The sequence below is a fragment of the Gadus macrocephalus genome, chromosome 5 (assembly GCF_031168955.1).
Source record: "Gadus macrocephalus chromosome 5, ASM3116895v1".
Classification (NCBI taxonomy): domain Eukaryota; kingdom Metazoa; phylum Chordata; class Actinopteri; order Gadiformes; family Gadidae; genus Gadus; species Gadus macrocephalus.
This window is the reverse complement of record NC_082386.1, coordinates 18,353,450-18,381,385: the sequence shown is the minus strand read 5'-3', so window position 1 is coordinate 18,381,385 and position 27,936 is coordinate 18,353,450. Positions and strand designations below refer to the sequence as shown.

The 27,936-nt window shown below is 46.6% G+C and overlaps 4 protein-coding genes across 5 annotated transcripts; 2 read left to right on the top strand and 2 right to left on the bottom strand.

Moving 5' to 3' along the window:
• Positions 1–385: 385 nt before the first annotated feature.
• Positions 386–4,856, bottom strand: oip5 (opa interacting protein 5). Its single transcript, XM_060051704.1, has 5 exons — positions 4,607–4,856; positions 3,982–4,051; positions 3,761–3,883; positions 3,328–3,409; positions 386–3,227 (listed from the first exon to the last, which is right to left on the bottom strand). Exons 1-5 carry the CDS (start codon positions 4,773–4,775, stop codon positions 3,150–3,152), a joined length of 522 nt encoding a protein of 173 aa, XP_059907687.1. The 5' UTR covers positions 4,776–4,856; the 3' UTR covers positions 386–3,149.
• A 293-nt stretch (positions 4,857–5,149) lies between these two features.
• Positions 5,150–11,717, top strand: nusap1 (nucleolar and spindle associated protein 1). The gene is made up of 12 exons (XM_060051562.1): positions 5,150–5,334; positions 5,525–5,590; positions 5,917–6,081; positions 6,695–6,836; positions 7,533–7,631; positions 8,089–8,201; positions 8,318–8,371; positions 8,781–8,923; positions 9,675–9,832; positions 10,085–10,198; positions 10,749–10,851; positions 11,203–11,717. Exons 1-12 carry the CDS (start codon positions 5,260–5,262, stop codon positions 11,288–11,290), a joined length of 1,320 nt encoding a protein of 439 aa, XP_059907545.1. The 5' UTR covers positions 5,150–5,259; the 3' UTR covers positions 11,291–11,717.
• A 517-nt stretch (positions 11,718–12,234) lies between these two features.
• On the bottom strand, positions 12,235–15,066 carry ndufaf1 (NADH:ubiquinone oxidoreductase complex assembly factor 1). 2 transcript variants are annotated; one of them, XM_060051616.1, is made up of 6 exons: positions 14,807–15,066; positions 14,586–14,629; positions 13,943–14,473; positions 13,491–13,676; positions 13,150–13,224; positions 12,235–12,492 (listed from the first exon to the last, which is right to left on the bottom strand). In XM_060051616.1, the coding sequence occupies exons 3-6, from the start codon at positions 14,453–14,455 to the stop codon at positions 12,352–12,354; spliced, it is 915 nt and encodes a 304-aa protein (XP_059907599.1). In that variant the 5' UTR covers positions 14,456–14,473; positions 14,586–14,629; positions 14,807–15,066; the 3' UTR covers positions 12,235–12,351. The 2 variants fall into 2 exon arrangements, with proteins under 2 accessions (XP_059907599.1, XP_059907600.1); XM_060051617.1 differs by having other exon boundaries at positions 14,567–14,629; positions 14,807–15,058.
• A 232-nt stretch (positions 15,067–15,298) lies between these two features.
• On the top strand, positions 15,299–27,837 carry rtf1 (RTF1 homolog, Paf1/RNA polymerase II complex component). Its single transcript, XM_060051494.1, has 18 exons — positions 15,299–15,445; positions 16,513–16,629; positions 17,592–17,748; positions 19,293–19,497; positions 21,282–21,399; positions 21,571–21,682; positions 21,860–21,998; positions 22,395–22,572; positions 22,981–23,063; positions 23,164–23,251; positions 23,860–23,967; positions 24,262–24,339; positions 24,566–24,687; positions 25,125–25,182; positions 25,288–25,365; positions 25,767–25,868; positions 26,139–26,253; positions 26,567–27,837. The coding sequence occupies exons 1-18, from the start codon at positions 15,362–15,364 to the stop codon at positions 26,671–26,673; spliced, it is 2,049 nt and encodes a 682-aa protein (XP_059907477.1). The 5' UTR covers positions 15,299–15,361; the 3' UTR covers positions 26,674–27,837.
• Positions 27,838–27,936: the final 99 nt, after the last annotated feature.

Sequence of the window (27,936 nt, the reverse complement as noted above, 5' to 3'; positions counted from 1 at the left end):
ATATAATTATGATGGTACGTCTTTCAGTTTAAGAAGCGGGCCATGGAACGAGATTTCCGCACCCCCACCCACCCCCAGAGCCAGACCCTGCCCGCTGGACCCAGGGGAGAAGAACCCCCGCTGCCGTAACCACGAAGAACCAAGACGGGGACCACTTGGAAAGGTGTGCTCAGGGATGTATTTCGGACACTAACCGCTGCCGTGATATCCAACCATTTGTCAAATGGGGAAGATACTCGTAAAATATCCAAGGCATATTCTGGGATTTTGACAGTAACGGGTTTAATTTCCATGTATGCGTTCAGTGTCACTGTGAGTGCAGACTTCGTCTTTGTCCATTTGTGTGCATCCCATGAGGTCCTGTTCAGATGTTTTTCTAAAGCTATTCTCAACTTTGGGTGGGGGGTGTCATGTAATGGGATTCACAGGTTTGATTAAAATATTAGAATGAACTATTATCTACCAAATTTAAAAAAATAAATAAATCTAAATGACCACCCTTTTTCTCCGAGTAACAACAAGACACGACATACTGTAGCAGCGATCAAGGCATGCGATGGAATCTGACGCATAGAAACTGTAACATGCTTTTGCACTACCTCATAGGAGCGATGGGTGACCTGCATTGGCGTCTTTATGACGGCGGGTAGTGGGAAATGTAGCGCACACACATTATGCAAAGAAACCGGTGCCCACGCTTGTTGAGAAACCACGTCACCCTTCACCAAAAATGGGTTCTGCGGGTGTTCTGGGTTCGCCTGTTACACACCTGAGAATACCGCATGCCCACAAGAACCAACTTTAGTTTTTTTTCTCCCATATCACCTTTTATTTACCGTGTGGAAATTGTGTCCGTTTTTGTACTTTTATTTACTCCATGTAGTGGGAATTTTTGGGGAAATTGGAGTATGAATTCATGTTTTCAACGTTTTCCTGCTAGATACCATCCCCTCTGATTTTTGCATCCATGTCAAAGCAAAGTGTACACAAATATGAGGCTTTTCCTCTACTGTCTTGCTCTGTGGTCGGGTTTCCATGGAGACGTTCACACCCATCTGGGTTATTTCAGCTTTGTTTTCATTGTTATTCTATTTAATTTGATACACACTCTCTATCGGGCTTTGTGCAATATTTTACCTTAACTGTCATGTTGTTGACCAAACTGTATATTGTATAAACAAGTGACGAGTTGTTTGAAAGCAACAAAATCACCAACGTCTTCCATTAAGATATGTATAGACTCATGTGCATTTAGAATATTTAGGGGGCCGTGGTGCCAACCATAGTAGCCATGCATGGTCAGTTGTGATGCTTGCTTCATGAGGTCTGGTCGACTCAAACTCTAGACCCAGTTTAGGCTAACAGTGTTTCAGTTGGGGGCTGATTGGTAATCTGCATTAAAAACTACTGTATTTTTCAGCTGGCTTTCAGTAAGTTAAATGATAAGAACTGGAGATCTAGTGTGAAGAGTGCATAATTTAAAAAACAATTTGTTTTACAACTATAGATTTGCTGAGCATAGAACTTTTATAGATGGCCCAGAAATTAGCTAGACAGCATTCAGGCACGTTTCAACTAGAATTGCCATTTGTTATCGCATGAAGGCCAAAAACATCTGGAGTAGCAGCTGATGCCACAGCAATGGAACCGTCCATGCCAACTGTCATCATCTTGGCCTTTTATAGGACTTAGTAGCACTGTAATTTAAGAGTTAAGACTCATCCTCATGGGTCCATTTCTAGCAGTTAAGTTAGTCACCATTTCCCCATGTATATAGTATCTCATACTTTTGTATGCATTATATTTTATCCATATAATTGTATTTGATTAGAGGTTTAGGAGCAATAACCAATAGTAATGCATGAGTTTAATTCCCGGGTATACATGTTGAAATGATTGTAATGTAAAATGGAAGGGATCCTCTCACCCCTATTGGTTAGTGCTAGCATGTCGACAGTGTTGAGAACATGTTACATTTCACTTCATGCAGTGCGATCCGAGTCACAAGATATAACCCCTTGCTAGCAGCTAGCCATCAAGTGAAGAATGCACTAGCAAAGGGACAAGCTTTTTGCTAATGGTCTTGCTCTACTTACCGCCAACTGTCAAACTGCACAAACTGTTCAGTCCAAAACGATGGAAATAAGTAAAATTTCTTGTAGCAGGGTTTCAGTCCCCCCCAAAAAACTGTAGGTCTTCATTTGACCACTGGCCTAACTTATTACTGGTTAAAGAGACGTTTCTTTCTGTGTAGCAGCCATCATAATCATCCTCATCACTATCAACAAGGTGTTCGAAAAAGTAATTCTCAATGTGGGGATTTATAATCCAAATGTGTGAAGTACAAAACTTGAATATGTGAGTTAAACAAAATATATGCATGGCTTAGCAGAAAAATGAATGATTCGTATTGCATGCAATAATCCAACATTGTAATGTGAAAAAGTACTTGATGACCCTAAAATGTTTTTTTTTTCTAATCAAATGTTATGAAACTTCACATGTAGCGCATAGTGGTTTGACTCAACAGCAACATCCATAAGAAGGTGAACACCATTTACGGTGGAGTTAGTTGGATAGGAAAATACGGTTGGAGTTCGTATCCCGATGTTGGGTCAAACACAGTAGCCACACTGTGCCCCAGAGTTTTTTTTCTGGTCGACAGGAGTCCGTCTGTTCTGATTGAAAGTGTAAACTCTTGTAGACAGGAGAGGCGTGACATCACTTTGTTGGGCCCCGTGGTACGCGGAACCAGGTGGGACTCCATAGTAACTATGCACTCCTAAACTGGGCATGCTCCGTGTGCGTGTGTACCTCTTGTCTGGTTTTGTATTTACAAAAAAAGTATTGTTATCAGTATCTAAAGAAAAAAAAATCCAGCAATAAAAAGCAGCATGGTGCCATTAACAAGACTTGTTTGTGTTATTTAAATGTGTTTTGAAGTAGAGTACATAGTGGACTAAACAGTCCCACCCAAGTCATAATCAGAATGTGGATTTAATAATACAATATGTACAGAACTGAAAACATATACAAAACCGTGGACACAATAGTCCAAGTCGTAATCAGAATGGGGATGTACTTATAAAACATGACCGGAATAGTAAACATGAAAACATACAACAACGGTTGCATTTTACACAACTGGCTTACAGAGACCCCAGCTCACAAAGACTGTCGTGAAGGACAGACATGTGATCAGACTGGGCTCGGAACGCCTTGATCGCCTGCGGACGTAGAAGAGTAGATGATCAGTTCAATCTTCTTTTCATCCCCAAACAAGCAGCACATCATGGCTATAATTGAAAACGGCATCGCTGGTCCCACCTCGGTGATGCTTTCACTGATGGGCTTCAGGTCAAACACCACGTCCAAAGCCTTCACCATTTTACTCTGCTCAAAGATGTAACTTTATAAAACAAACAAACAAACAAACACAAAAGCAGGAGTCAATGAGTGAAATGACAAACTGGACCTGGACGGCAAATATCCCTTTGGGGGAAAGGGGTTATCGATGGTGCTTACTTCACGACGTGATGTGTTCGTTGACATGACAAGTTTACTTCCAGGATTATTGTTCAGACTTTTTGGGGCAGTCACCCCCTTTTTTATTTATTTTTCTCGAGCATCAGTTATCCCCACATCCTTTAACCTTATCTGCCAGTGATGTCAATGTCCTAATGGAAGGCCCATTAAAAATATCTACTAAACCACCCGATAATCATACCGGGTGCCCCAGAGGTAGGGAAAAGCGGTTTACCAGTTGATGTTTTCCTTATACAGGAGAAAGACGGATCGCAGCATCTCAAAATGCACTGGCGTCGAGTCAACGACGGCTCCAATAATGCATTGGCAGCGGGAGCACTTCAGGGCTCTGTGAAGACTGCAGGACAGGCCATTCGTATGCAAACGATGCTTACAAATTTAAATCACTCATCTACATGTCGATGGTCTCGGTTTTGGTGCAGTCGATATACCCACCAGTTTTTTAATCCACGATCCATTGTCCACGATCCTGTCTTATCACTGAGTGAGACGGAGTCTGTTACTCCTAAAAAGGAAAATAAATATTCATGTCATTAATTATCTTTCTTCCTCAAACAGAAAAACGTTGATCCGAGGCCCAGCTCTGATGATTGACATCGTCCACAGAACAAACTAGTTGTTTAAATAATCTCACATTAACTTTGAGATTTTGTGGCGGTCCCATCAAATGTGTTTTTATTTGATCGTCATGGGGTTTTAGTTTGCAATGACCGCCTCCACGAAGCATATGAATGCCATTTATAATAGCAGTACTCGTTTTTCGGTCATTGTTTACCAATTCGTCTTGAGAGGGTTTTCCCTAGTGGGGATAGCCTAGGTCACTGTAGATTTACCTTGATTTAGGTTTTATCGGTACTAAAACTCTTGAGTTCTTGACATTGCGTCAACAAGCCAGATTTTACCTGGGCTAAAAGCCTCTTGAGATTAAAGTCGACTTTGCAAACGTGCCCAATGCCCATGATATTGCAGTGATCCAACAACACAGCGGCAGCAAGTCACAAGTTGTCAGGGTCCGGGACAAGACAACACATCAACCGTGCAGGGTGTTAGCTAAACTTACTGACGATCATGATGGAGTCCGTCCCTTTGAAGTCCCCGCACACGGCCAGAGAGTCTCCCAGCACGGTGCTGCACCGGTGACAGTGGAGGGTCATCATGCAGGACCCGAGCGTGGGCTTTTGGTCCTTACTGTCTAGCACATGCAACGACATGTCTGCGTCGAACTCCATGTTACACGTTCAGTCTCCTGTCCGACTCCTGACTGACTGTCCGAAGTTACTTTTATTTTTCTTCGACGCGTATATTCATATGTCGTGGGGTGCGGCTGCTCACTGCCCCCCTTTGGCAGTTGGGTGAGGGTGCTAAATCAGTATCCATAAAAAAACATAATAATTATATTTTCCTATTTAGACATTACTACTTTTGTAAGTTTTCTCCAATATTACCAAATTTTTTTTTTTACACATCTGAACACGTTGTTGAAAACATGCAGAATATGTGAGGTTTATTCTGGAAATATTGAAAAAAATGAAAGCGCTGTGATTGGCTCGTTGACGAAAGTGGAGATGTACTTCCGGTTACGTAAACGAGCCAATCACAGCGCTCCTGCAGCTGTGTTTTGAATCAGAATTTAACCGCCAGCAGAACGATCGCCCGATTCAGTTTGAAGTTGTGCTGTTTCTTCCCAAGAACCACTGATAATAACACATAGAGATGGATCTGGACGCTATGAAATACCCAAAGCTGCGGAGTCTGGCGAAGGAACTTGGACTTAAATCAAACATGAAGGTAATGAAAGCGTAAACTGTAATCTGTTTTAAAACGGCGTTGGCTTTGTGATCGTGTGTGAGCCCTCCGCCCATTGTTTTCAAGCGGGCCTAAGCCACACAACATGCTGCATTTTGGACAGTTGATTCTTATTTGGTGATACACCCATGATTGTGGCAGGGAATGAACCGTGCGTTTGTGCATTCAACAGGCCGATCGTCTGCGGATCACCATCAAGCAGCACTATGAACAAGAACAGCAGCTGAAAGAGGACCAGGTAAGAGAGCTACGAGAATACTTGGGGATAAGAGGTGGAAGGGAAACTATACACCTCTAAACAGCCAGTTGGAAATCTTAACAGTGGGCAGCACTTTTGTCACACACACACACACACACACACACACACACACACACACACACACACACACACACACACACACACACACACACACACACACACACACACACACACACACACACACACACACACACACACACACACACACACGAGAACTCTGCATAGATCTCTCTGGCATTAATCACTTGATTACTTTTTTTTTTCCGATGCTTTCAGTTTACATTAATCCTAATTTATTTCTTCAGGTCATGGACAGTGTGGACCTTGGCGCACAGGAGGACGTGAACGCCAACCTGGCAAGCGTAGGAGACGATCCAAGCACCAAGAAGTCTCTGTTTGTGACCAGTCGTCGCGGGAAGACGAGCAAGAGGAAGATCTCTGATGGGGAGCAGCCACTCGTCACAGCTGAGGTGAATATACACAGTAGGAGGGGAATTGGAAACCTTCCAGTTAAAACATGAAAGACACAGGCATTGGAAACCTTCAAATTCAAATAGGCCCGTTGTAGAGTATGAATGGAAGGTAATGCCATTGTCTTCTCCGTCCCTTTTATCTATCTTGTAAATGTGTACTTGTATTTGGTGTTGTTTAATCTGTCCCCTCCACACTGAGTACTCAATGTGCAGCCTCACTCAGCCCCAGAGTTCAATAAGACTTGGCCAGGTGAGGCTGCCTGAAACAGCCATCAGCCGCACACACTGCCACAAGAGGACAGGTTTTATTATTAAAGGCTCAGGAGAGCAAGCTTTACCCAGCGCTACTAACCCTGAGTCACTACCGTACTCCACGTGTTGGCTTTAGAGTCGTAGTCTAGTTCCAAGCCAGCTTCATTGTCAATTCCAAAATATGTGCCAGACAAATAGAGGAATCTAAATTGCATTAGTCTCTGACCTACGGTGGGATGAGTACAAAAGGATAAAATTGGGTAAATTGAATAAAATAAAAAGTCTAAATGGTGCAAAGTATTTCTTAAGAGAGCCAAGGCAGCTAAACAATGATTGGTCTATGATTGGTTCCGATCAGGTGGAGCCAGAGACCGGGGTTCTGGATGAGGGAGGAATTGCCAAGAAAAGAAGAGTGTCCGCGACCACAAAACCCGAAGAGACTGGCCCTGTGAGCGAGCAGCAAGCCGAGGTCCAACCAGACCCAGCAGCCTGCGACCAAGGTCAGTGTTTGGCTATGTGGGGCATGAAACCCTACCTTTTGGTTGAAGTTTAGGGATTCTCTGTGCATTTGCCTCACTGCTGAGTTCTATACTTTTGTTTGTTGTTAACTGCACCAGTCCCTTAAAGGCACCCAGTGCAACTTTATGTAAACATTCAATGAAAAATAAACATTCAATTTCTAGTCTTTTTTACACGTAGTAAGTTTCAATAACTCCATACCATTACATATCGACATTCAAGGAGCAAAGATGAGACGTCGTTGTGTGGTGAGAACTGATAGAAAATCGTAAACAACAACAATCGCCGGTGGGGAGAAGCCATTTTTCCATTGACTGGAAGCCTGCTTTATTTATTGTAGGTTACAAAAAATAAAGAAAATGGCGGCATTGTTGTTTTTATCGAGTTCTCACCACACAACGACGTCTCATCTTTGCTGCTTAAATGTCGGTATGTAATGGTATGGAGTTATTGAAACTTACTACGTGTAAAAAAGACTAGAAATTGAATGTTTATTTTTAAGCTTCGAAAGTTGCACTGGGTGCCTTTAATGACTTGGATAGGTTGTTACGTGCTTAACAAACAAAAAGCATTTGCACGAACGACATTGAAAACGAAGATTTATTTTTCTTCAACATATGACTGCGCTGTCTCCAGTCCATTCAGGCCTAATCGCTCGCATGTCCCGACGTTTCCAGGTACAGGAAACGATCCAAAGTTGGAAGTGGCCGGAAGGATCCCCCGCCATGCAGGGCTGATGAAGAGGAACAAGCCTTTGATGAAGGCCAGCACCCCCAGTAAGTTATCCACCTGCCTGCACGCAGGACCCTGTCACCTCATTTACATTCAGGGCATTTAGCGGACGCTTTTATCCAAAGCGACCTACAATAAGTACATTTGTCAGAAGGAGAAACGACAATATATCGCTGTTGGCACAGTAAGGATGTTCATAGAACCAAGTGCCTAACACTAACAATTGTTAGGTTAACCCATTCCCTGTATACAACAAAGATGGCTCGGATATTATGACGCTACACAATACTAGGTACTATTTTTAAGTGTAAGGAGGTACAACATACAATATGTGCGTAAATTAAGTTCCAAGACGTACAAAGATACAATAAGTGAGTAAGATGGGTGTGGACTGTGGAGGAGCGATTAACTACCTGAAACCTAAACAGGAAGATACAATTAAGGAAAGGCCAACGTCGGCAAATAAAGGCAGAATCATTCAAAGTGGTGTATTTCACCCAGACTTCAAGAAACTCCACGAGGCCCACTTCAACCGGATGGAGTCCATCGACTCGTACGTCCAGAGGAAGACCAAGCAGGAGACGGCTTTAAAAGCCGCCTCCCAGGACCTGAAGGTAAGCAGCCTTGATGCACCGGGGGGAGTCGTGCAATAGTTCCAGTTTTTTTGGTCAGCCTGTGTGTAATCGTTCCGGTTGTTTGTTAATGTTACTTGTGGACTCTGTGTCTATAGGTTCCTCCAAAGAGCGCTCTGCCGAAGCCAGCCGATGTCAAACCACAACAGCTGGTATGTCCGCCAACGGCTTCCCAGCCATGCCAGAATAAAGACAAATCATTTCTGGGGGAGGGCAGAGTGTGGTCTTTCATCCACAAGATGGCGCCACATTGTAGGTCTACTTAGTGCTGGGCGTTTTTGGACAAAATATAAAATATCTGATTATTGATTTTTTTTCTAGAGGTGAAAAGTAAAAAAAAAAAGTCAGAATAAGTAACACACCTCTCCCACTCTGCTGCGTGCCTCCGTTTGAGATGTTCGAATAAATGTGACGTGCTGATGCTTATGGTGGCCACAGTCGTACCATTAATTCGAATTACGATAAAAAAAAAAAAAAAAAAACATTAATCGCCCAGCTCTCGGCCTACTAGTGCTACACCTAGTGATTGACACGTCTCTCTTTCTCTCTCTCTCTGTGAAGGTGAAGCTGTCCCGGTCCTCACTGATGAGCCCCGCGGTGCCCAAGCCTACCGCTGCCCAGGACGAGCCCCGGGCTAGGCGGGCGGTCCAGAGAGAGGCTTCCTTCAGACCCTCCGTCCTGTCCTTGCGCAGGATCAACGTCCAGTCAGTAGCTCCCTGTTCCTCGCACGCCTCGCTCGTTGCAGCAAACCCTTTCATACGCATGCGCTGGATAAAGATTTAGGTTGGGGAATCGAACCCGGAACCTTTCTAAGAAGGAGAAATTCGGTGTAAAATGGATCTGGGATATGTTGAGTACGATAACGAGTTCGACTGTTCGTTTTTGGTGGAAAAAAACCGCATGTAGAGTAGACGCATTCTTAAGTTGGTTAGTTTTTTTGCCGATTCTACCAAAACGCTATAAACTTGGAACGATGGGGCTATGGTAAAAACTGAATCGCTATTTTAGACCACTTAAAAGGCTAGAATTAGCCTGACAATGGGCTTAAAATATAAAACGAGACATTGATACATTTGTGAGTGTAGATTGTTTATTAAAAATGACAATTTTTGTACACACAATACCATCAGTAGTTCACCCGTCGGTTTTTGTAGAATCGGCTAAAAACAGGCAACTTAAGAATGCGTCTACATGCGCTTTTTTGCTCCCAAACGAACATCCCAACTCGTTATCATATTAAACATATCCCAGATGCATTTTACACCGGATTTCTCCTAGATAGTAGATGTTTTGATTAAAAAAAATAATAAAAAAAATCCCGATACCGATTCCTGAACTTCAGTATCGGCGCTACCAAGTATATTACGGTGACCGTAATATACAGTAGTAATCGGTTCACTTAGAACAATTTTTTTCACATTCATAATCATAACCCTCCCCCACCCGTGTGTGCAGGTTCTCCGAAGCGACTCTCGACAACAAATCCAAGAAGTCCCAGCTGAAGACCCCGACCCGCCTGTCCACCTGTGTGGCCCGGCGCGCCTCGGGGAGGCCGACCGGCGACAAGCCCTCCGTCACCAAGAGCTCCAACGCCTCCGCCTCCAAGACCCCTGGTGAGCTGATCTGTGGCCCGCCGCGGCCGAGCGCACCGTGTGCCAAGCCGCCTTGCAATGCCCGAGTTGACCACAAGGGGGCACCGTTCACATATTGTCTCACAAACGGGAACAACCTTTTTTGACCAAATTCAAAACTTCAGTTAATCAGTTAAACCGATCTTTGAATATCATTGGTATATTTCTATGAAATCGGTGGAAGCCAAAAATGGTGAGCCTTCTCAATACTTTGCTTTTCTTCTATTTTTACAGGGGCCTTTGTTTTCAGCGGGAACACAAGTTCCTCCGTCACACCCGGGAACAACAAGCCCAGCTTTGACCTGAAGGCCAGCCTGTCCAAGCCTCTCTCCTACAAGCCCCATACAGGTAGGTCCAAGACACTCCTACAAGCCCCATAGTGTAGGTCTCTCTCCTATAAGCCCCGTAGTGTAGGTCTCTCTCCTATAAGCCCCGTAGTGTAGGTCTCTCTCCTATAAGCCCCGTAGTGTAGGTCTCTCTCCTATAAGCCCCGTAGTGTAGGTCTCTCTCCTATAAGCCCCGTAGTGTAGGTCTCTCTCCTATAAGCCCCGTAGTGTAGGTCTCTCTCCTATAAGCCCCGTAGTGTAGGTCTCTCTCCTATAAGCCCCGTAGTGTAGGTCTCTCTCCTATAAGCCCCGTAGTGTAGGTCTCTCTCCTATAAGCCCCGTAGTGTAGGTCTCTCTCCTATAAGCCCCGTAGTGTAGGTCTCTCTCCTATAAGCCCCGTAGTGTAGGTCTCTCTCCTATAAGCCCCGTAGTGTAGGTCTCTCTCCTATAAGCCCCGTAGTGTAGGCCTCTCCTACAAGCCCCCTTGCGTAGGCCCTACTGTGTTACCACGACTAGTTTGGCCGACAACCTGACGGTTCTGGTTTGATACATTAATACATTTTCTTTCACAGGCAAGCTGAAGCCCTTCGGAGACGCAAAGGAAAACGCCGCGGCCAACACCACGGTGGTCCAGTTGCACCAGAAGAATTACAAACAGCACCAGGTTCAGACCAGGTAAGCAGCAGGGAAACTGGTCGTAATTGGACTATTGTTTGGGCGGCATGTGGCTCAGGAGGTAGAGCGGGTTGGCTGGTAACCGGAAGGTTGCTAATTCGATCCCGGGCTCCTCCTAGCTGCGGAGCGTCGAGGTGTCCCTGAGCAAGACGCCTCACCCGAACTGCTCCTGACGAGCTGGCTGTCGCCTTGCTTGGTTTGAGCATTAAAGGGTTTTGATTTTGTGGTGACTGGGATATATCCACTGCACTGTGGTGCAACAGCGGCCGGGACAGGTGTAGCCTTCAGACCGTCCTTCTCACTGAGGCGATGTGGGACGGACGGGGTTAACGCTGTGCCTGCCACTCACAGGGAGGAGAGGCGGACCAAGCAGACGCAGGGCAGGAAGCAGAAGAAGGAGAGCGCTCTGGGAGCCAGACGAGGACTCGTGATGTCATAACCGCTTCCTGTTTGTAGAATGCAGATCTGTACAGCATGTCGTTTTTTCTTGTAAATATTTGCCTGTCCGTTCTGGACTTTCACATCACGCGTCAGCTGGGTTTTTGCTACCAGAAATTGTATTTGTTTTGTAACTATTTTGTATTTCAAAAAAAAAAGTTGCTGCAGCTTTGTCGTGACAATTTTAGCGTCTAGAGTAGTGTTATGTTTTGCTGAATGTTTTTTGCCCTTAAAAAATACATGTTTTTAATCTATTACTGGACGTTTGTATTAAACTTTTTTAAAGTTGACTGTGGGTTTGAGTCTTGCACTGAAAAACAGTGACAGGCCAGAAATCCTTATGTAATGAATGTCCCAGAGGCCAATGTTGATAGATCTAAAGATTCAGAATAAATGCGTCCTCGTTAAAATAAAAAAATTAAAATAAAGAGCTCAGTTTATGCTTGTTTGAATTTTATGACCTACAAACGTTATAATTTAGTCATGTTTGCCCATACTAAAGTGTCAAATAATGACGTACATGCATTGAGGCGTATTCCCTGCTGACCGTCTGGGGTGGCTGTGCAGAGCGCCTAACACTAGGGACGCCGGTCGCCATTCACTTTCCGGGATTTATCTACGTAGAAGAATCCCGATTTTCCATGTATGGTAATGCTGCAACATGCTCTTCCGGAGGTAACCAATCACAACGGAGTGGGTTTGGCAGGAGGGGGGCGGAGAAGGACGAAGCCGAGTGTTGACAGAATGCTGAAAGCGCCTAGATTAGAGGAAGAGTTTGCCGAAAATCGACATCGTTTTTTTGTGCTGTGATTCGTGTCAGGTTGCACTATGAGTCATTGATAAGAAATTAAGACCAGAAAAGTAGCATAATAGGAGATCTTTAAAGTGGATATTTTTTCTGTAACCTGATTGAAGACCTTGACGAGAAAAGAAACAGACATTGAATTAAAACCAAAAAAATCTTTATTTATTGACCTTCATGGTCAGTCCGTCCCTGAATTGTATTTACAGTAATTGGTTTCAGCGGCCATTCAAGGCTGGCCCTGAATGAAGCGGTCCAGCCTATACTTCAGGGTTCCTCTTGTACTTCTCGTAAGCAAACTCCTCTGTGTGCGCGTAGTCTTTACACACCCCGATGAAGTCTATCTCCAGCTGGAAGGGCCCGTCCACCTTATCCCCCAGGGTGAAGCCTATCGTGTTGATCTGAGGAAAAAAACAACACATGACCGCATGAACCCATAGAGCAATGGGGGTACTCTTACCCCTGGTGTTACCATAGAGTACTGCAGGGAAAACTCCTACTCCTGAAAATAAATTTAAATATTCTGAAAGCTAGACAAAAGAAGGACAAGTGGTTAAAACGTCAATCTGACAAGGAGAATCCGGCAAAAAAGCGCATCCAGTAACACCAAACTGACATCAGTTTCAGGTAGAATATATTTCAATGGGATTCCCCTCTCCATGCTCTGACCCTCCCCTGGCGTTGGGCTTCTTTTGAGGGGAGAAATTAGCCAACAGTTGCATGAAGCACAGGCCGATGTTCCTCACTAATTTGTGAGTATTTTCACCCTTTTAATGTTCATGTTTACAATGCCGAATAGAACGCGCTACATTATTTACGTAAATCTTTTGTGTGCTGGTGAAGAGGTAGTCAGCGGAAAAAGTATCTAAGAGTGGGTACGCTAGTTATAAAAAGTTTGAGAACCACTGTCATAGACTGAACCATAAGATTTGGGCTGTTAGACTCCAGTTTTAACCAAAATGTTTCAGCCAAATTTTGAGTCCCATTTTTGCTCCTCCGCTTTTAGGTCCCCTTGTAACTCAACTTTAAATGCATGAAGAGTGTTGCCAATCCTCTACCTTGTCGAGCCAGAGATGGTGCTGATCATCCTGTATTCGGCCACGATGCCCAAGGAAGAACTTTGAGAAAGGGATCTGTCGAGAGGTTAAGAATACATATCGATTTTATTCTCTCATTTTAACTCATTTTATTTTTCCAACCCTGTGACCCATGACCGTATGCTTGGAAAATGTTACGGGCAACCAATTACATTTTAGTTATTTTATGAGGTTTTGGCACTGCACATGGCCATTGGCCATAGTGCATTTAGACGGCCAGCGACTCCCCTAACGTCAGCTGTCTAAGAACCAAAACAATCCACCCCTCACTTTAAACCCAAGGGCACACTGTGGAGCCGTACCTTGACGTCCTGCCAGTAGGGCCCTCCCCGGGTGTACAGGAAGTAGCTGTAGATGTCGTCCTTCTGGTGGCTGAAGTAGGTCTCGGGGGCCAGGTTGATCATCCAGGGACGCCCGTCGCCACGCACCCGCAGGTGCAGGGTGTTGAAGCTCGTCCAATCAAAGTGGGTCTTCCGGTCGAAGGAGCACTGGCGACCAGAGCGTCGTGTAGGTGATTATGAGGTCACGGGGGATCCCGTCATTAAATCTGACTAAAGTCAAATATCCCTTCTAGGATATACAGGTTATTTAATTTTTTCTCTTCGTTAAACTAGTGTGACGGGTACCTGGGGACCCCCCCCATTCAGGGTGGAAAACGTTGGCCCAAAAACAGCAGGGGGAGCAGAGAAGGGAGGGGAGGGGGAGGGAAGAGAGGGGGGGGGGGGGGGGGGGGGGGGGGCGGGTCGTCACTCACCAGCCGCTGCTTGGAGCGCAGGGTGCAGTAACCGCTGTAGCGCGTCTCCCCGTCGCGCGGCGGCGCGGCGTTCAGGCTCCCGTACAGCAGGCAGGTGTTGTCGTTGCGGCCCAGCTTCAGGTACGCCTCGCTCTGCCCGCCGATCTCGCGGTCCGACGACACGCTCCACTGCCCCAGGCACTCGGAGCCCCGGAACTCCCACACCACGCGGTTCTGCTCCAGCATGTGCTCCAGCATGGGTTTCCCCTCGGGCCCCACCAGGGGGTCCAGCAGCTCCTTCTTCAGCAGCATCATCTGCCGCCCCACGCCCTCCACGCCCTTGGCGAAGTCGAACTTGATCTTCTTCCAGGGAGGCCGGTTGTCTTTGGGCTCACCGGGTCTCCGGTACGGGACCCGGCTCATGGGCCTCGTGTCGGCCCCCCCCGGCAGAGAGGAGGGGTTCAGGAATAACTGCTGGTGGATGCACCCAAGCAGCCCCGCCCGAGGCTGGCGTGCGATCCTCGACAAGGACATTTCACAGAGCTAACGTCACTGTGGAGACGAAGTGGTGAACAATGGGTTATTGGGATGGGAATATGAGGCGCTGTGTGCCGCAATAGAATATCACATTATTTTATTACTCACACTGCAAGTTCATCCTTACCAGGAAACGTTTGAAACGGGGGTTCTTGACTGGGGCTGGATTACCTGTTGAAAGACGTGGACATGATATTGTAGGGTTATACACATTTGAATAAACACAGGCCAGAGAAAGTGGCACGGACAGTTGGGCAAAGATAACGTTTGACGAAAGAATGATGTGCACAATTAAAAAAACGTTTAACGCAAAAAAAGAAAAGAAAAGAGAATCAACGGCATACGTACATCATCTGCTCTCTGTGACCTCCACGTAAATAGAGCATGCAGGACCCAGATGAATGGATTAGGCACGTTGTGTTTACGACAGGTCTCAACAATGACCTTAATTGAGGATTAATTAGTGCTGTCAATCGTTCATATGCTATCCCGCACACACACAGCGTTTAATTATCCATTAAAAAGGTCAATATAGTAGAAGGAGACATGTATATTTACAGCAGCAGCCGCAGTGGGACGAGTGGGACGGACGCTGGACGCTCCTCCCATGAGTGAGTGCACCGAGTGTTTATTCCCCTCTTCGTTTCCTCCCAACGTTTAGTTCCTACCTCGGCTACTATCGCGTCTCTCTTTGTACGTTTAGAACCCATCACACTCCACGAATACACCAATAATAACGTCATAAAAACACCCACCTGAGATGTTCCTCGTCTGTGTTCATCATAAAACACCGAAAACGGTTTGGCATGGCCGGATAACATGCTTATTGCGCATGCGCACGGTTTACCTCCAAACACTCAGACGACACAGAGGTAGCTAGCGGGTTAGCTTCGGCAGCTAATCATGGTGAATGTAAAGAAACGGAAAGGTCGAGTCGTGATAGACTCCGACTCGGAAGACAGCGCCAGCGACGATAACCTGGACCAGGTAAGGGATGTTTGTAGCTCTTTTGAGGATCGTTTGAGTGTTCCTCGGTGGTCGACATCTGGAGGTTTTTAGGAGCTATTGCTATCCGATGAGGGGGGACGAGGCCAGCCGCTGATGGTCGCTCTTCTTGAGGAGAGGAAGGCGAGAGCGACGGCCTCCTCCAACACAAACCCAGTCGCATACGAATGGTTCCACACCCGCCGAATCCTGTTCTGCACGTGGTTGAAACGGGTGTGCTTCTCTACGAAAGCCGAATTAAATGATTCGGGTAGTAGTGACTAATGAACCCATTAGCCACCAATGCTAACGCAGGAGCTAAACATAGTTCATCTCCCCCAGCAGTAGACCTACTGGGCACCGCGCAGGGGGCCTCGTTCCGGGGGTTAATAACTGTGGGACATCCGTGTTATGTTGGGATGTGTGGCACTGACGTGGTGTCCATCGATTGCTCGACACATGGCGCAATGACTTGTTATAAATGTTTGGGTGCGTTTCGTGGCTGTGATGGCGCCACGGGGAGGGTCGCAGTAAAACACCTTGCCCGCCGTGACGTCACGGGCGCAGGGTTGGACGTCTGTGTTGGTGTTGTTGACAAACACTCTCCTGGAGGAAGCATGGCACCGTGAGGCTGTGGTCCGCTTCGACCACAGCCTTGCTGCCGTGTTGCAGCAAGACTGGATGCTGGTGCAGACGCTTAGTGTTTTGATGGCGTTTTGCCGCAATGTCCATCAAACACCCGTCTGTACAGGGCAAAAACATGTTGCCCCTAGAGTTGTAAGATGCTGTTGTCTTTTAATACGGTGGCGTGCATGGACGGGACTGAAGTATTTTCTGTATTTTCTCCTTATTATGTCGGTAATCAACTTCTCCACCGATTCCTTCAGTAATGTGACTCTCATATTACCACGATCTGTGTTGATCAAATAACTACAGTGTCAATTTAATTATTTTTGTTCATCAAGCCTTTCCCAGACCTTCTGGTTCTGTTGTACTTTTGTTTGTCAAAGCCTTCTTTGGTTGTTTTCTGCCCGGCCTGTAATCTGCGTTTCACACCTCTGTTCCTCCAGGAGCTGCTCTCTTTGGCCAAGCGGAAGAGGACAGACTCGGACGAACAGGATGAGCCTGTTAGCAAGCCGACGGCGGCGGCGTCTTCAGACTCTGAAACGTCAGACAGCGACGACGAGGTGCGTTATCGTTCGATTTGTATCGCCCGTAATCACAGTTCAATGTCGCAACGGTCTTCACAGACCATGTATTTAGGAAACCCCCCTAATCCTCCACCCCCCCCTCCCCCAGAGGGCAAGAAAAAACTTGCTTGATTGGCATTGAAGAAATAGAGGGTGCAATGGGTGCCATCATTGACTTGCATTTGAATACAAGTAAACATTTCAATTATTTAGTCAAGAAAAATGAATGAATGTCTATGGTAATGGCGTGCTAGCCAGTGAGCTTGCTGGTGACCATCGGGGGAGTCGAGGCAGCCAGTCACGTGACAGACCAGGCAGCCAGTCACGCGACAGACCAGGCAGCCAGTCAGAGTCACATCAATACACTAAAACAGACAGAATTAGGGATAAGTTCGGACAAGGTGCACAGAAAACATGCAATATAGGCAACCGCAAGTCTAGTGCCCATCACCCATCTCTGCTAACAGCCACTGTACCCCTAGGTGCCAAACGAAGTCCAGTGTAGCCCTACTCACAGCTAGTGTTTGAAAGACCTTATAGGCTGATCTTTAACACCCCCCCCCCCCCCCCCAATTTGTATTATGCAACCATTCCACTTTTACTAAAAAGAATCCAATTTTTTTATTTTATGAATCGGATTTGTTCTCGCCAACATAACAGAATAGGTTTTCAGGCCACTGAATATTTTACTAAAAATAGAGATCTTTATTTCTTTCACAGAAAATCGTAAATATAAGGGAAAGTATTTCCCAAAAACAGTGGGGGGGGGGGGGGGGGGGGTTGGTCTTGAATCGTTTCCTTCAAATTCAAAACACGATCCAAGCGTTAAACGGGAATGTTAAGAGTACGTTGAATCCCACGCGGTTAGTTCTACTCCGACGGAAAGAGAGGAGGCCCCTTGTTTGTCATCTTCAGTCAGCTCCCCCTATGACCCTAACGCCTCGTGTCCCCCGCTCCAGTGGACAGTGGGCGGCACCAAGGGCAAGAAGAAGGTGAAGCCGGGGAAGGGCTCGGACAAGAAGACCGCCTCCAAGAAGAAGCTGCACAAGGCCGCCGCCGCCGCGTCCGGCAGCTCCGATGGGGACAGCTCGGCCGAGAGCTCCGCGCCGGAGGAGGGTGAGTCGCTCCCAAGGGTGCCAGCACGGTTGCCCCCGTACCGGGCGGGATTTGCCGGTTAGGGACATCCCAGGGAACGGGGTTGAAAATGGGTCGACAACGGAAAACGGCGTGTAGTGAACAGAACAATGTGGCTACTCTGTAGACTCTCAGACTTTCAGCGCCCGATAATTAAATCTAAAATCAAGTGCTGTTGTCCGTCCTTATATTTGACCTACTGCCATCAAATATATGCTGTTCTCATTGATGGACAAGACTTTTGGATTGAATGGTTGGCTATTCCTCAAAATCTGCCATTTGGGTTCTGCAATGACACGGGCTGACCTGTGAGATTACTGCATGGTGTTAAAGCAGGAGTGATCGTGTTTGTGTTGCGTTTGTAAAGGTGTTGTACACCTTGAGAACCCTAGATAGACCATAAGCACCCGTGCAGAACTCCCCATACCTAGAGCTTCAATATTGGACCTCACATTCCAGTTTGTGTGGTTGTGTGTGAGTACGTTGGGGCCGTGTATTAGGGCTTTGACTCCGAACTTCGTTATTCAAATATAAAGACTATCAAAAAATAAATCAAAATTCGAACGAATATTAGGCAGCCCTTAATATTGGAACCTGTTATGGCAGGCCAAGAGGGAGCGACGTCGGAGAACCCGACGCAGTCTATTCATAATATTGTAGTGACCACGGACGAGGCAGTGAATGAAGTATTGATTAGACAGCGATTTATTAGAAACCTAATAAACCGTTGGAACACGCAGGACCGGTAACCATAGCAACGCCGGTAAACAAACCTCGTGAAGCCCAATCCAGGTCTTACTGAGGTCATTTAATGGTCAAAATATTATTAATAAATATTTGAATATATTCGAATATGAATAAACAAACAAACTTTGAATATGATTTTTGGGCAAAAGTCAAAGCCCTACCGTGTATATTGAGGGGCAGGGTTGCCGTATAAAATGTGGCTAACACATTCTGGATGAATGGCTTTTAAACAATAAACATGCTGTTCTGCGGCTGACAGTTCAGTTACCACGGAGACGATGAGTGAGTCTTTAAGCGTCGAGGCGGATTAGTTGATTAGTCCTCTATCCCGGGTCGACCTCACGTAGCCGCTTATGCTAAAGCTAATGCTCTCTCGCCGTACATTACGGTGGCTCCTGGCTGTGGTGGATGGAGACTCCCCATCGCCATGGGGACCTGTGGATAGTAATGGATAGTTGTGTTTTATTGAATATGAATATTGTATGAATGCGTATGGCCAACGTGATACAAATACAATTCAAAGCAATTTGTCGCACACGTATATATATTTTAAATATGAATTTAAAAGGACACAAACTGACTAATTGCGATTAAGTGTATAATTAATGTAAATGATTTGGCCACATTATCTGCATGTCATGAAGTAGCAGTTGGGGGGTTATGGGGTGGGGGGGGTCTTCGGCTAGGACGACTTCAGGTTAGACTGCAGGTATTGGGATTCGAACTCTCCGGACCGGGAGTCGGACCCCCCGCGTCTAACACGGCGTTCCCTCTCCCAGGGGAGGTGTCGGACTCGGATACCAACAGCTCGTCCTCCAGCTCGGACTCGGAGTCCTCCTCGGAGGACGACGTGTTCCGGGACGGCTACGGGGAGGACCTGATGGGGGACGAGGAGGACCGCGCCCGCCTGGAGCAGATGACGGAGAAGGAGCGCGAGCAGGAGCTCTTCAACCGCATCGAGAAGAGGGAGGTGCTCAAGAGACGGTGAGTGGGGAGAGAGGGGTGAGGGGGGGGAGAGAGGGGGAGCGGAGAGGGAGGTGCTCAACAGACGGGGAGGAGGGGGAGAGGGAGGTGCTCAAGAGACGGTGAGGGGGGAGAGAGGGGGAGGGGGGAGCGGAGAGGGAGGTGCTCAAGAGACGGTGAGTGGGGAGAGAGGGGTGAGGGGGAGGGGGGAGAGAGGGGGAGGGGGGAGGGGAGAGGGAGGTGCTCAAGAGACGGTGAGTGGGGAGAGAGGGGTGAGGGGGAGGGGGGAGCGGAGAGGGAGGTGCTCAAGAGACGGTGCGTGGGGAGAGAGGGGTGTGGGGGAGGGGGGAGCGGAGAGGGAGGTGCTCAAGAGACGGGGAGGGGGGAGGGGGGAGCGGAGAGGGAGGTGCTCAAGAGACGGGGAGGGGGGAGGGGGGAGCGGAGAGGGAGGTGCTCAAGAGACGGTGCGTGGGGAGAGAGGGGTGAGGGGGGAGAGAGGGGGAGGGGGGAGCGGAGAGGGAGGTGCTCAAGAGACGGGGAGGGGGGAGAGAGGGGGAGGGGGGAGCGGAGAGGGAGGTGCTCAAGAGACGGTGAGTGGGGAGAGAGACGGATAAGGAAAGAAAGAAGGAAGGAGGGAAAGAGACTGAGTGGAAGGAGGAGGTGAGGGAAAGAAAGGGGAAGTAGGAGAGGAAGGAAAGCGAAAAGCTTTACGTTTTCACATGCGGCTAGGCTGAGGCGAGATTCGCTTTTGTAAGCGAACGTTTCGGAGATAACAACCTTTCTCTGATACTCGCATGCTTTCACTCTGCAGTAATCTAAAGTTTTTCTGTGAGTGGTGGCAACCGCATTGCGTCAAGAAAACACCGTTCTTAAAAAATAAAAATAAATATGACAATTAATTCCTCATCTTCCTCACTTCTCCTCATTTGGCATTCAGCAGACGTTTTTTTCCAAAGCGACATTCAATAAATACATTGATCAGAAGAAAGAAACAACATTATATCTCTGTCGGTACAGTAAGGATGTTCATAGAACCAAGTGCCAAGCACTAAAAACCTCTAGTTAACCCATTCCCCGTGTACAACAAAGCTCGCTAGGATAAGATGCTACACAATGCTAAGTACTCTTTTTAAAGGCACCCAGTGCAACTTTCGAGGCTTAAAAATAAACATTCAATTTCTAGTCTTTTTTACACGTAGTAAGTTTCAATAACTCCATACCATTACATACCGACATTTAAGCAGCAAAGATGAGACGTCGTTGTGTGGTGAGAACTGATACAAAATCGATAACAACAACAATGCCGCCATTTTCTTTATTTTTTGTAACCTACAATAAATAAAGCAGGCTTCCAGTCAATGGAAAAATGGCTTCTCCCCACCGGCGATTGTTGTTGTTTACGATTTTCTATCAGTTCTCACCACACAACGACGTCTCATCTTTGCTCCTTGAATGTCGATATGTAATGGTATGGAGTTATTGAAACTTACTACGTGTAAAAAAGACTACAAATAGAATGTTTATTTTTCATTGAATGTTTACATAAAGTTGCACTGGGTGCCTTTAAGTGCCAGGATGTACAACATGCAATGGGTGCATAGGAGTGGGGGGGGGGGGGGGGGGATACTGCACACACAATCATTCTGCATGTCAATTGGTTAAAACCACGCTGCTTTCGTTTGGTACACACGTGTGCCGGACCGTAAGACTCGTACCGAATGTCTTCGGTACGAAAGGGCGTAGGGTTCCACCCCATGATAGAATAGCTAGCGCTGGCTCTGAGAGTTCCCTCCGTGTGGCCACAGGTTTGAGATCAAGAAGAAACTAAAGACGGCGAAGAAGAAGGAGAAGGAGGAGAAGAAGAAGAAACAGGAGGAGGAGCAGGAGAAGAGGAAGCTATCGCAGGTCCAGGACACGCCACTGGTGAGTGTCCATCTTCGTATTGTGATCGTTTGACGCTAAAATCGAAATCACGCTCTAAATTTGATTAAGCGCCATACACCCCAGCTGCTAGTAGCGTACCCCGGAACCACCATGTCTGAGCTGCCGGGTGGTTCTCAAGCTCCCCCCCCCCCCCCCCCTCCTCCTCGCCAGGTGATGTCACACAACAAGGAGCGGCGGTCCAAACGGGATGAGAAGCTGGACAAGAAGTCCCAGGCCATGGAGGAGCTGAAGGCCGAGCGGGAGAAGAAGAAGAACAGAACAGGTGGGAGGTCCATCGCATTCTGGTCCATCGCATAGGGCTTTATTTACACTGCGCTTTTCAAACGACGCTAAAGGGTTAGGTATACTATATAATTATATGGCAGACATATTTACCTTCAACTGTAGTAGACGTTTTGTTGCAAACGGTGACCTTTGACCCTCCCATGTTGCCGAGCAGCGGAGCTCCTGGCCAAGCGAGAGCCCCTGAAGACGAGCGAGGTCTACTCCGACGACGAGGAGGAGGAAGAGGAGGATGACGACAAGTCGTCAGTGAAGAGCGACCGGAGTTCCCGCTCTTCGTCCTACGATGAAGACGAGTGAGTGGCGCTTTTCCTTTGCGGGATTATTGCAATTTTGCCGGACGGCCTCGGGTCACTCTTAGGCTAGGAAGGGAACTTCACACACAACCATGGGCAGAAGGTTGACTAATACAATTCATTCAGTTAACGTACATTCCGATTTGTCAATTAAAGAACATGCTATATATTTAAATAATGTTTTTAAAAATGCAACCAAGTTTGGATAGTGAATGCAGTTATACGTAAAGCACAGATGACATATTTAGTACAGTGTTCACTAAGATTCATACAGGGAACTATGAACAAAAATTTATAAATCCTACCACGAAAACGGAAGTCGATAGTCTCACAGCCAGATGTCAGATTCCCTCCCTGCAGATTGCTAAACGTGGTGGTGTTTTCTGTGGTCTGTAGCAAGGAGGATACTCCGCCCAAGTCCCAGCCCGTGTCCCTCCCGGACGAGCTGAACCGCGTCCGTCTGTCCCGACACAAGCTTGAGCGCTGGTGCCACATGCCCTTCTTCTCCAAGACGGTGACCGGCTGCTTCGTCAGAATAGGCATCGGAAACAGCAGCAGCAAGCCCGTCTACAGGGTATACTTTCACTTTCATTATCGCTCCATCTTTATTGAACGTCTACAGGGTATACTTTCATTATCGCTCCATCTTAAACGTCTACAGGGTATACTTTCACTTTCATTATCCCTCCATCTTTTTTAAACGTCTACAGGGTATACTTTCATTATCGGCCCATCTTTATTAAACATCTACAGGGTATACTTTCATTATCGCTCCATCTTCAACGTCTACAGGGTATACTTTACCTTCATTATCGCTCCATCTTTATTAAACGTCTACAGGGTATACTTTCATTATCGCTCCAGCTTTATTAGACGTGACTATTTTTATTAAACGTGACTAGTGACACCATAAGGTCATCGTCACCACCAGAGTTCCACCAGTTCCTCTACGGAGGTGAACATCGGTGTTCATCTTTTCCAGGTTGCCGAGATCGTGGACGTGGTGGAAACGGCGAAGGTGTACCAGCTCGGAACGACGAGAACAAACAAAGGCCTGCAGTTACGGTCGGCACCTCCAGGATTTAATCTATCCTAGCTGATTTTCTGTCGCAACTGCGTTTAGGACTTCGGTATTGAACCTTTTTTTTTAACTCTGATCCATCAGGCACGGTGGCGACACGAGGGTCTTCCGGCTCGAGTTTGTGTCGAATCAGGAGTTTACGGACAACGAGTTCATGAAGTGGAAGGAGGCCGTAAGTGGACAACCAAAGCTGGTTCTGAATATGTTGTTGGAATGTCCTCTACTCATCCACATGAATCCAGTTCCTTGGTTTCATGGTGGCTCATCTCCGTTCCGCTAAAATGCATTAAAGGTGACATATTATACCACCAGCTGTGATGGTGGTATAGATGAGAGAGGCTCCCCCCTCCCCCTCTCTCATCTCGATTAGCTGTTACAAGCCGTTTTGAAAATCAGCCTCCTCTGACATCACAAGTGGACGTGTCCACCTAGATGTAACCGTCATACGTCTAGGTGGACGTGTCCACCTAGATGTGTCCGTCATACGTCTAGGTGGATGTGTCCACCTAGATGTGTCCGTCATACGTCTAGGTGGATGTGTCCACCTAGATGTGTCCGTCATACGTCTAGGTGGATGTGTCCACCTAGATGTGTCCGTCATACGTCTAGGTGGACACGCCCACTTGTGGCAGATTTTCAAAACGGCTTGTAACGGCTAATCACCCTCACACCTGGTGGTATAATATGTCACCATTTAAGATGTTTTCTGTCCTCGTGTCCTACCCAGGAGCAGCTGGTTAACGCCTGATTAACGCCTGACATTCTGTCTTTTCTGTGCAGATGGTCGTCGCCAGCATGCAGGTCCCGACTCTGGACGAGATCACCAAGAAGGAGCAGTCCATCAAAGAGGCCATGAACCACAAGTTCAACGATAAAGACATAGAGGACGTGAGTGTCCCCCCCCCCCCCCCCCCCCCCCCCCCAACTACTTTGCAATACCGTTAACCTCAGCTGCTATTCTTATTTATCTGTATATTTGATCTTTATTTGTTATGCATATATTTTTTACTCTTCTTATATTTTGTTGTGAATCTTACCGTCTGGATTACTTAAATTCCGCTGTACGATGTGCAATGACAATAAAGAGAATTATATTCTATTGTATTCTATTTCTGTTTTCTCCTCATTATACCGAGGCACCCCAAAGAATAACTTTTTTTATCTTACGGTTGTTGCCGACAGATCGTGAAGGAGAAGGACCGGTTCCGAAAGGCGCCGTCGAACTACGCCATGAAGAAAACCCAACTCTTCAAAGACAAGGTACCGAGCAGCAGCACGATAAGAACGCAAACCTCACTTAATCTCCAGGGTTTCCCACAGCACTTTACAGCTTTTGCGGCCGCCTAAGCAACACACGCCTGCCGCCTTGACTACGACGTCATGCACAAACATCTGCGCAATGTGAATCGATGATAAAAAAAACGCCGGGTAGACTTTGTCTTCTGCATGATCTAATCATCACTTTTTTTTTTGCATTTGATCAAAGGCCATGGCGGAGGAGAGCGGGGACGGGGAGAAAGCCAAGGGGATCCAGGAAGAGCTGAACACGCTGGAGGAGAGGGCAGAGATGTTGGACCGTCAGAGGACGAAGAACATCTCCGCCATCAGGTCAGTCGGCTGCTGTGATCCTCTTTGAGCAATCCAGCGATACAGTCTGTAAAGTGCCTGTAAACAATGCAGTCTGTAAAGTGACTAAACAGTGCAGTCTGTAAAGTGCCTGTAAACAATGCAGTCTGTAAAGTGACTGTAAACAATACAGTCAGTAAAGTGACTGTAAATAATAGTCTGTAAAGTGACTAAACAACACAGACTGTAAAGGGACAGTAAACAATAGTTTGTAAAGTTACCTTGAGTTAGAATGCTGATGTTTTACATACTCGTTTCAGCGCCCGTTAATTTTATATACGCTGAAGATTTGCATCCATGTCTCTAATAGGTTAAATCCAAAAAATCAAAGTTGACGTCAACATTTGCACAACTCTTTTTGGCTAGTCCTCCTTGGTGTGTTAACCGTGTTGGTCTCCCGCTCGTCTCTCTCTCTCCAGCTACATCAACCAGAGGAACCGGAGTTGGAACATCGTAGAGTCGGAGAAAGCGCTTGTCGTAAGTCCCGATCACGAGCCCGTCTGCTGCTCGGAACTACGGAGAGCCCTCATTGGCTAGTGAACAGGTCAGCTGACCTTTTTTTTTTTTTCTGCTTCCTCATAGGCCGAAGGACAGAACACAAAGAACCAACAGATGGACCCGTTCACGCGAAGACAGTGCAAGCCCACCATGGTGTCCAACGTAAGAACCACTCTGTTGAGTCTCCCTCAGAACCGCTCTGCTGTGTCCTCTAGAAGAGAACAGGGTTCTCCTTAGTGCCTCTCTACTGAGTCTCCTTGGGGAGAAGGGGGTTCTTCTGAGGACCTCTCTGCTGAGTCCTCTAGGGGAGAACAGGCTTGGTCTTGGAACCCTGGGGTTTGGTTGCTCACGGCCGCCTGAAGCCAGACCGCAGCGCTGGGCGGATGGAACCCGGTACCTCCGGGCTGGGAATGGAGCACCCCACCGACCACGCGCCCGGGTCCTTGGAGCGCGTTGGAACCACTGTAGTGGGGTCGCACTGTGGGGGGTATTCCACCAGGACGGGGCCGATGTAAACCTCTGGTGTTGTGTGTGTGTGTGTGTGTGTGTGTGTGTCGGCGCAGGCCCGGGACCCCTCCGTGCACATAGCCATCCTGGCCCACCTTGACCAGAAGTACGGCTCCGGCTCGTCCATCATGGACCCCAACGCCTTGGACAAGAACAAGGTGAGTTTGGTTTTCAATTGTATATTTTTGCAATACCAAAGCCCACCTATAGATGGTGCTACTCTCTATTTTAGTTTTTTTGTTTTCTTTGATAATTTCAAACTATTTTAGTTTCGTTTTGAGTTGTACTTATTTGAATGTTAATGTTTTTGCTCTAAACAACAAGTTAAATCAAATCAATTATTGCAATTGTACTGATACCTGTAACTAGCCAGAGTTTGAAAGAAGGCTCCCCAACGACACAATACCCATGCTTTTGTCTTGGTTCAGCTCTTAGCCATCCAGCGGGAGCGAGACGCAGCCAAGATCCACAGCGACCTCTCCGAGGACCTCTTCAAAGTCCATGACTTTGATGTCAAGATCGACCTGCAGGTTCCCAACGCAGGTGCACAGAAGACCCGTTTATTTTGTTGTTTTTTTTACAGATTTTTTTTAATGTCGTTTGTTAAAAAAAATCAAACTAGCTATGGGCATTTTTAGAAATGTCCTTGATTGATCATCGATATATCATTGATTAGGGATCAATTATCGATTTAATCTTTATTTTTCTTTAGGCTATATTAAAAACTCCCATTGGTAGAAAATACCAATGGGTGGGGGGGGGGGGGGGGGCATCCGTTCAGGAGAGTCTAGAGCGATTACGAATTGAAGAAGGTATGTGGTTTAATCCGTTGTCCGTCTGTGTCGTCGTATTGCAGAGGCCAAGTCTCTGTCGGTGAGCTCAAACGCTCTGCCGGTGAAGGACGGCGCCCCACGCCGCTCCCTAAACCTGGAGGACTACAAGAAGAGGAGGGGCCTCATCTAGCCCTCCACCACGGACCCATCTCAGCCCCCGCCCACCCCGGCTCCCGGGCGGCCATCTTGGATCTAAATGCTTGCAGTTAGGGTTTACATCCAAGATGGCCACTACAGGTGAATCAGGCCCCTAATAGATCCAGCTAGCCTCCAAGACTGATCTCTCGGCCTCAGAACTACATTGCATGTATAAGCGTGTGTGTGTGTGTGTGTGTGTGTGTGTGTGTGTGTGTGTGTGGGAGTGTGTGTGTATGAGCGATTGAGGATTGTGCGAATGCGTGGAAACGTGAAAGTTGTGTGTGTGTGTGCCGATACAAGAGACTGTTTAACCCTTCAGAGAGGAAATGCTGATTAAGCAACGACAAAATTAGTATTATTTTTCCCTTCTCTCGATGGAACTTTCTCGGAGGAAACCTGTCCGGTTATATTTTGTTGTCCGTTTTATTGTCTTTTTTTTTTCTTTTTTTTTTTTTAACACACATTACATACATTATACAAAACTCGTATAATAAATTTTATTTTTTTCAATTCTTTCCAGGACTTTTGTTAATTTAACTTCTCGTCTGCCCGCGATTCTGATCTCTACGTCACTGCTTGCCAGTCCCGTTTCAATGCATCTTTCTTCCTTGAAAAGACGTGTTTACTTTTTTAAACAAGGACAGCGTTTAGAAACTTAAGCAGGGGGACTTTTACGTTGGCATTTTACAGGTTTAAGACAGTATAGGAGTTCACCAGCTCCCCTGATCCGACCAACACTGAAGCACCACTGTCAAAAACCAGGGCATCCATAGAACTTAACGCGTCTTCCCGGGATAACCAGTGTCGGTGCTATATCCCGACACTGGCCAATCTACGCCGTACTGGCTAACCCATCGTTTTTAAATCGTGGAGGAGGGTTTTGTATTTTATTTTAATCTGATAAAACGACTCCTAATAGCAAACGTTTGGGTGGTTATTTTTTTCAATTAATTTTATCGATACTGTTTCCACTTTTTTTTTTTTCTGCGTTTTTTTTTCGAGAGACCTGTTCACCCGTTTCCCGCCGATGCTCTCCGATGAGCTCAGAGTGTCCTCGACTGTGTCCATAGTCGGTTCTTGTATTGATGTGGCATGCTATGTAAATATGCATTTTGGAGTGAGTGCGAGGAAAATAAATAAAAGGCACTGTTTCATACACTTTTGTGTCCTTGTCTCTTTCACGGTCTAATAAGATGGGTACTTATTTTATATAAGTGGGGGATTTTTAAATGGTATGATTTTATTATAGTTTAGT

What these genes read in the sequence shown, in the direction of transcription:
- oip5 (XM_060051704.1), bottom strand. Translation starts at nt 4,775, where the DNA reads ATGGAGTTCGACGCAGACATGTCGTTGCATGTGCTAGACAGTAAGGAC. An exon ending in GATCGTGGATTAAAAAACTG is followed by an intron (nt 3,884 to 3,981) that starts GTGGGTATATCG and finishes CCTGTCCTGCAG; the next exon opens with TCTTCACAGAGCCCTGAAGT. An exon ending in TATAAGGAAAACATCAACTG is followed by an intron (nt 3,410 to 3,760) that starts GTAAACCGCTTT and finishes TGTTTTATAAAG; the next exon opens with TTACATCTTTGAGCAGAGTA.
- nusap1 (XM_060051562.1), top strand. Translation starts at nt 5,260, where the DNA reads ATGGATCTGGACGCTATGAAATACCCAAAGCTGCGGAGTCTGGCGAAG. An exon ending in TTGCGCAGGATCAACGTCCA is followed by an intron (nt 8,924 to 9,674) that starts GTCAGTAGCTCC and finishes CCGTGTGTGCAG; the next exon opens with GTTCTCCGAAGCGACTCTCG. An exon ending in CAGCACCAGGTTCAGACCAG is followed by an intron (nt 10,852 to 11,202) that starts GTAAGCAGCAGG and finishes TGCCACTCACAG; the next exon opens with GGAGGAGAGGCGGACCAAGC.
- ndufaf1 (XM_060051616.1), bottom strand. Translation starts at nt 14,455, where the DNA reads ATGTCCTTGTCGAGGATCGCACGCCAGCCTCGGGCGGGGCTGCTTGGG. An exon ending in TGCGCTCCAAGCAGCGGCTG is followed by an intron (nt 13,677 to 13,942) that starts GTGAGTGACGAC and finishes TCTGGTCGCCAG; the next exon opens with TGCTCCTTCGACCGGAAGAC. An exon ending in CCTACTGGCAGGACGTCAAG is followed by an intron (nt 13,225 to 13,490) that starts GTACGGCTCCAC and finishes ACCTCTCGACAG; the next exon opens with ATCCCTTTCTCAAAGTTCTT.
- rtf1 (XM_060051494.1), top strand. Translation starts at nt 15,362, where the DNA reads ATGGTGAATGTAAAGAAACGGAAAGGTCGAGTCGTGATAGACTCCGAC. An exon ending in AGGGAGGTGCTCAAGAGACG is followed by an intron (nt 19,498 to 21,281) that starts GTGAGTGGGGAG and finishes GTGTGGCCACAG; the next exon opens with GTTTGAGATCAAGAAGAAAC. An exon ending in AACAAAGGCCTGCAGTTACG is followed by an intron (nt 23,064 to 23,163) that starts GTCGGCACCTCC and finishes CTGATCCATCAG; the next exon opens with GCACGGTGGCGACACGAGGG.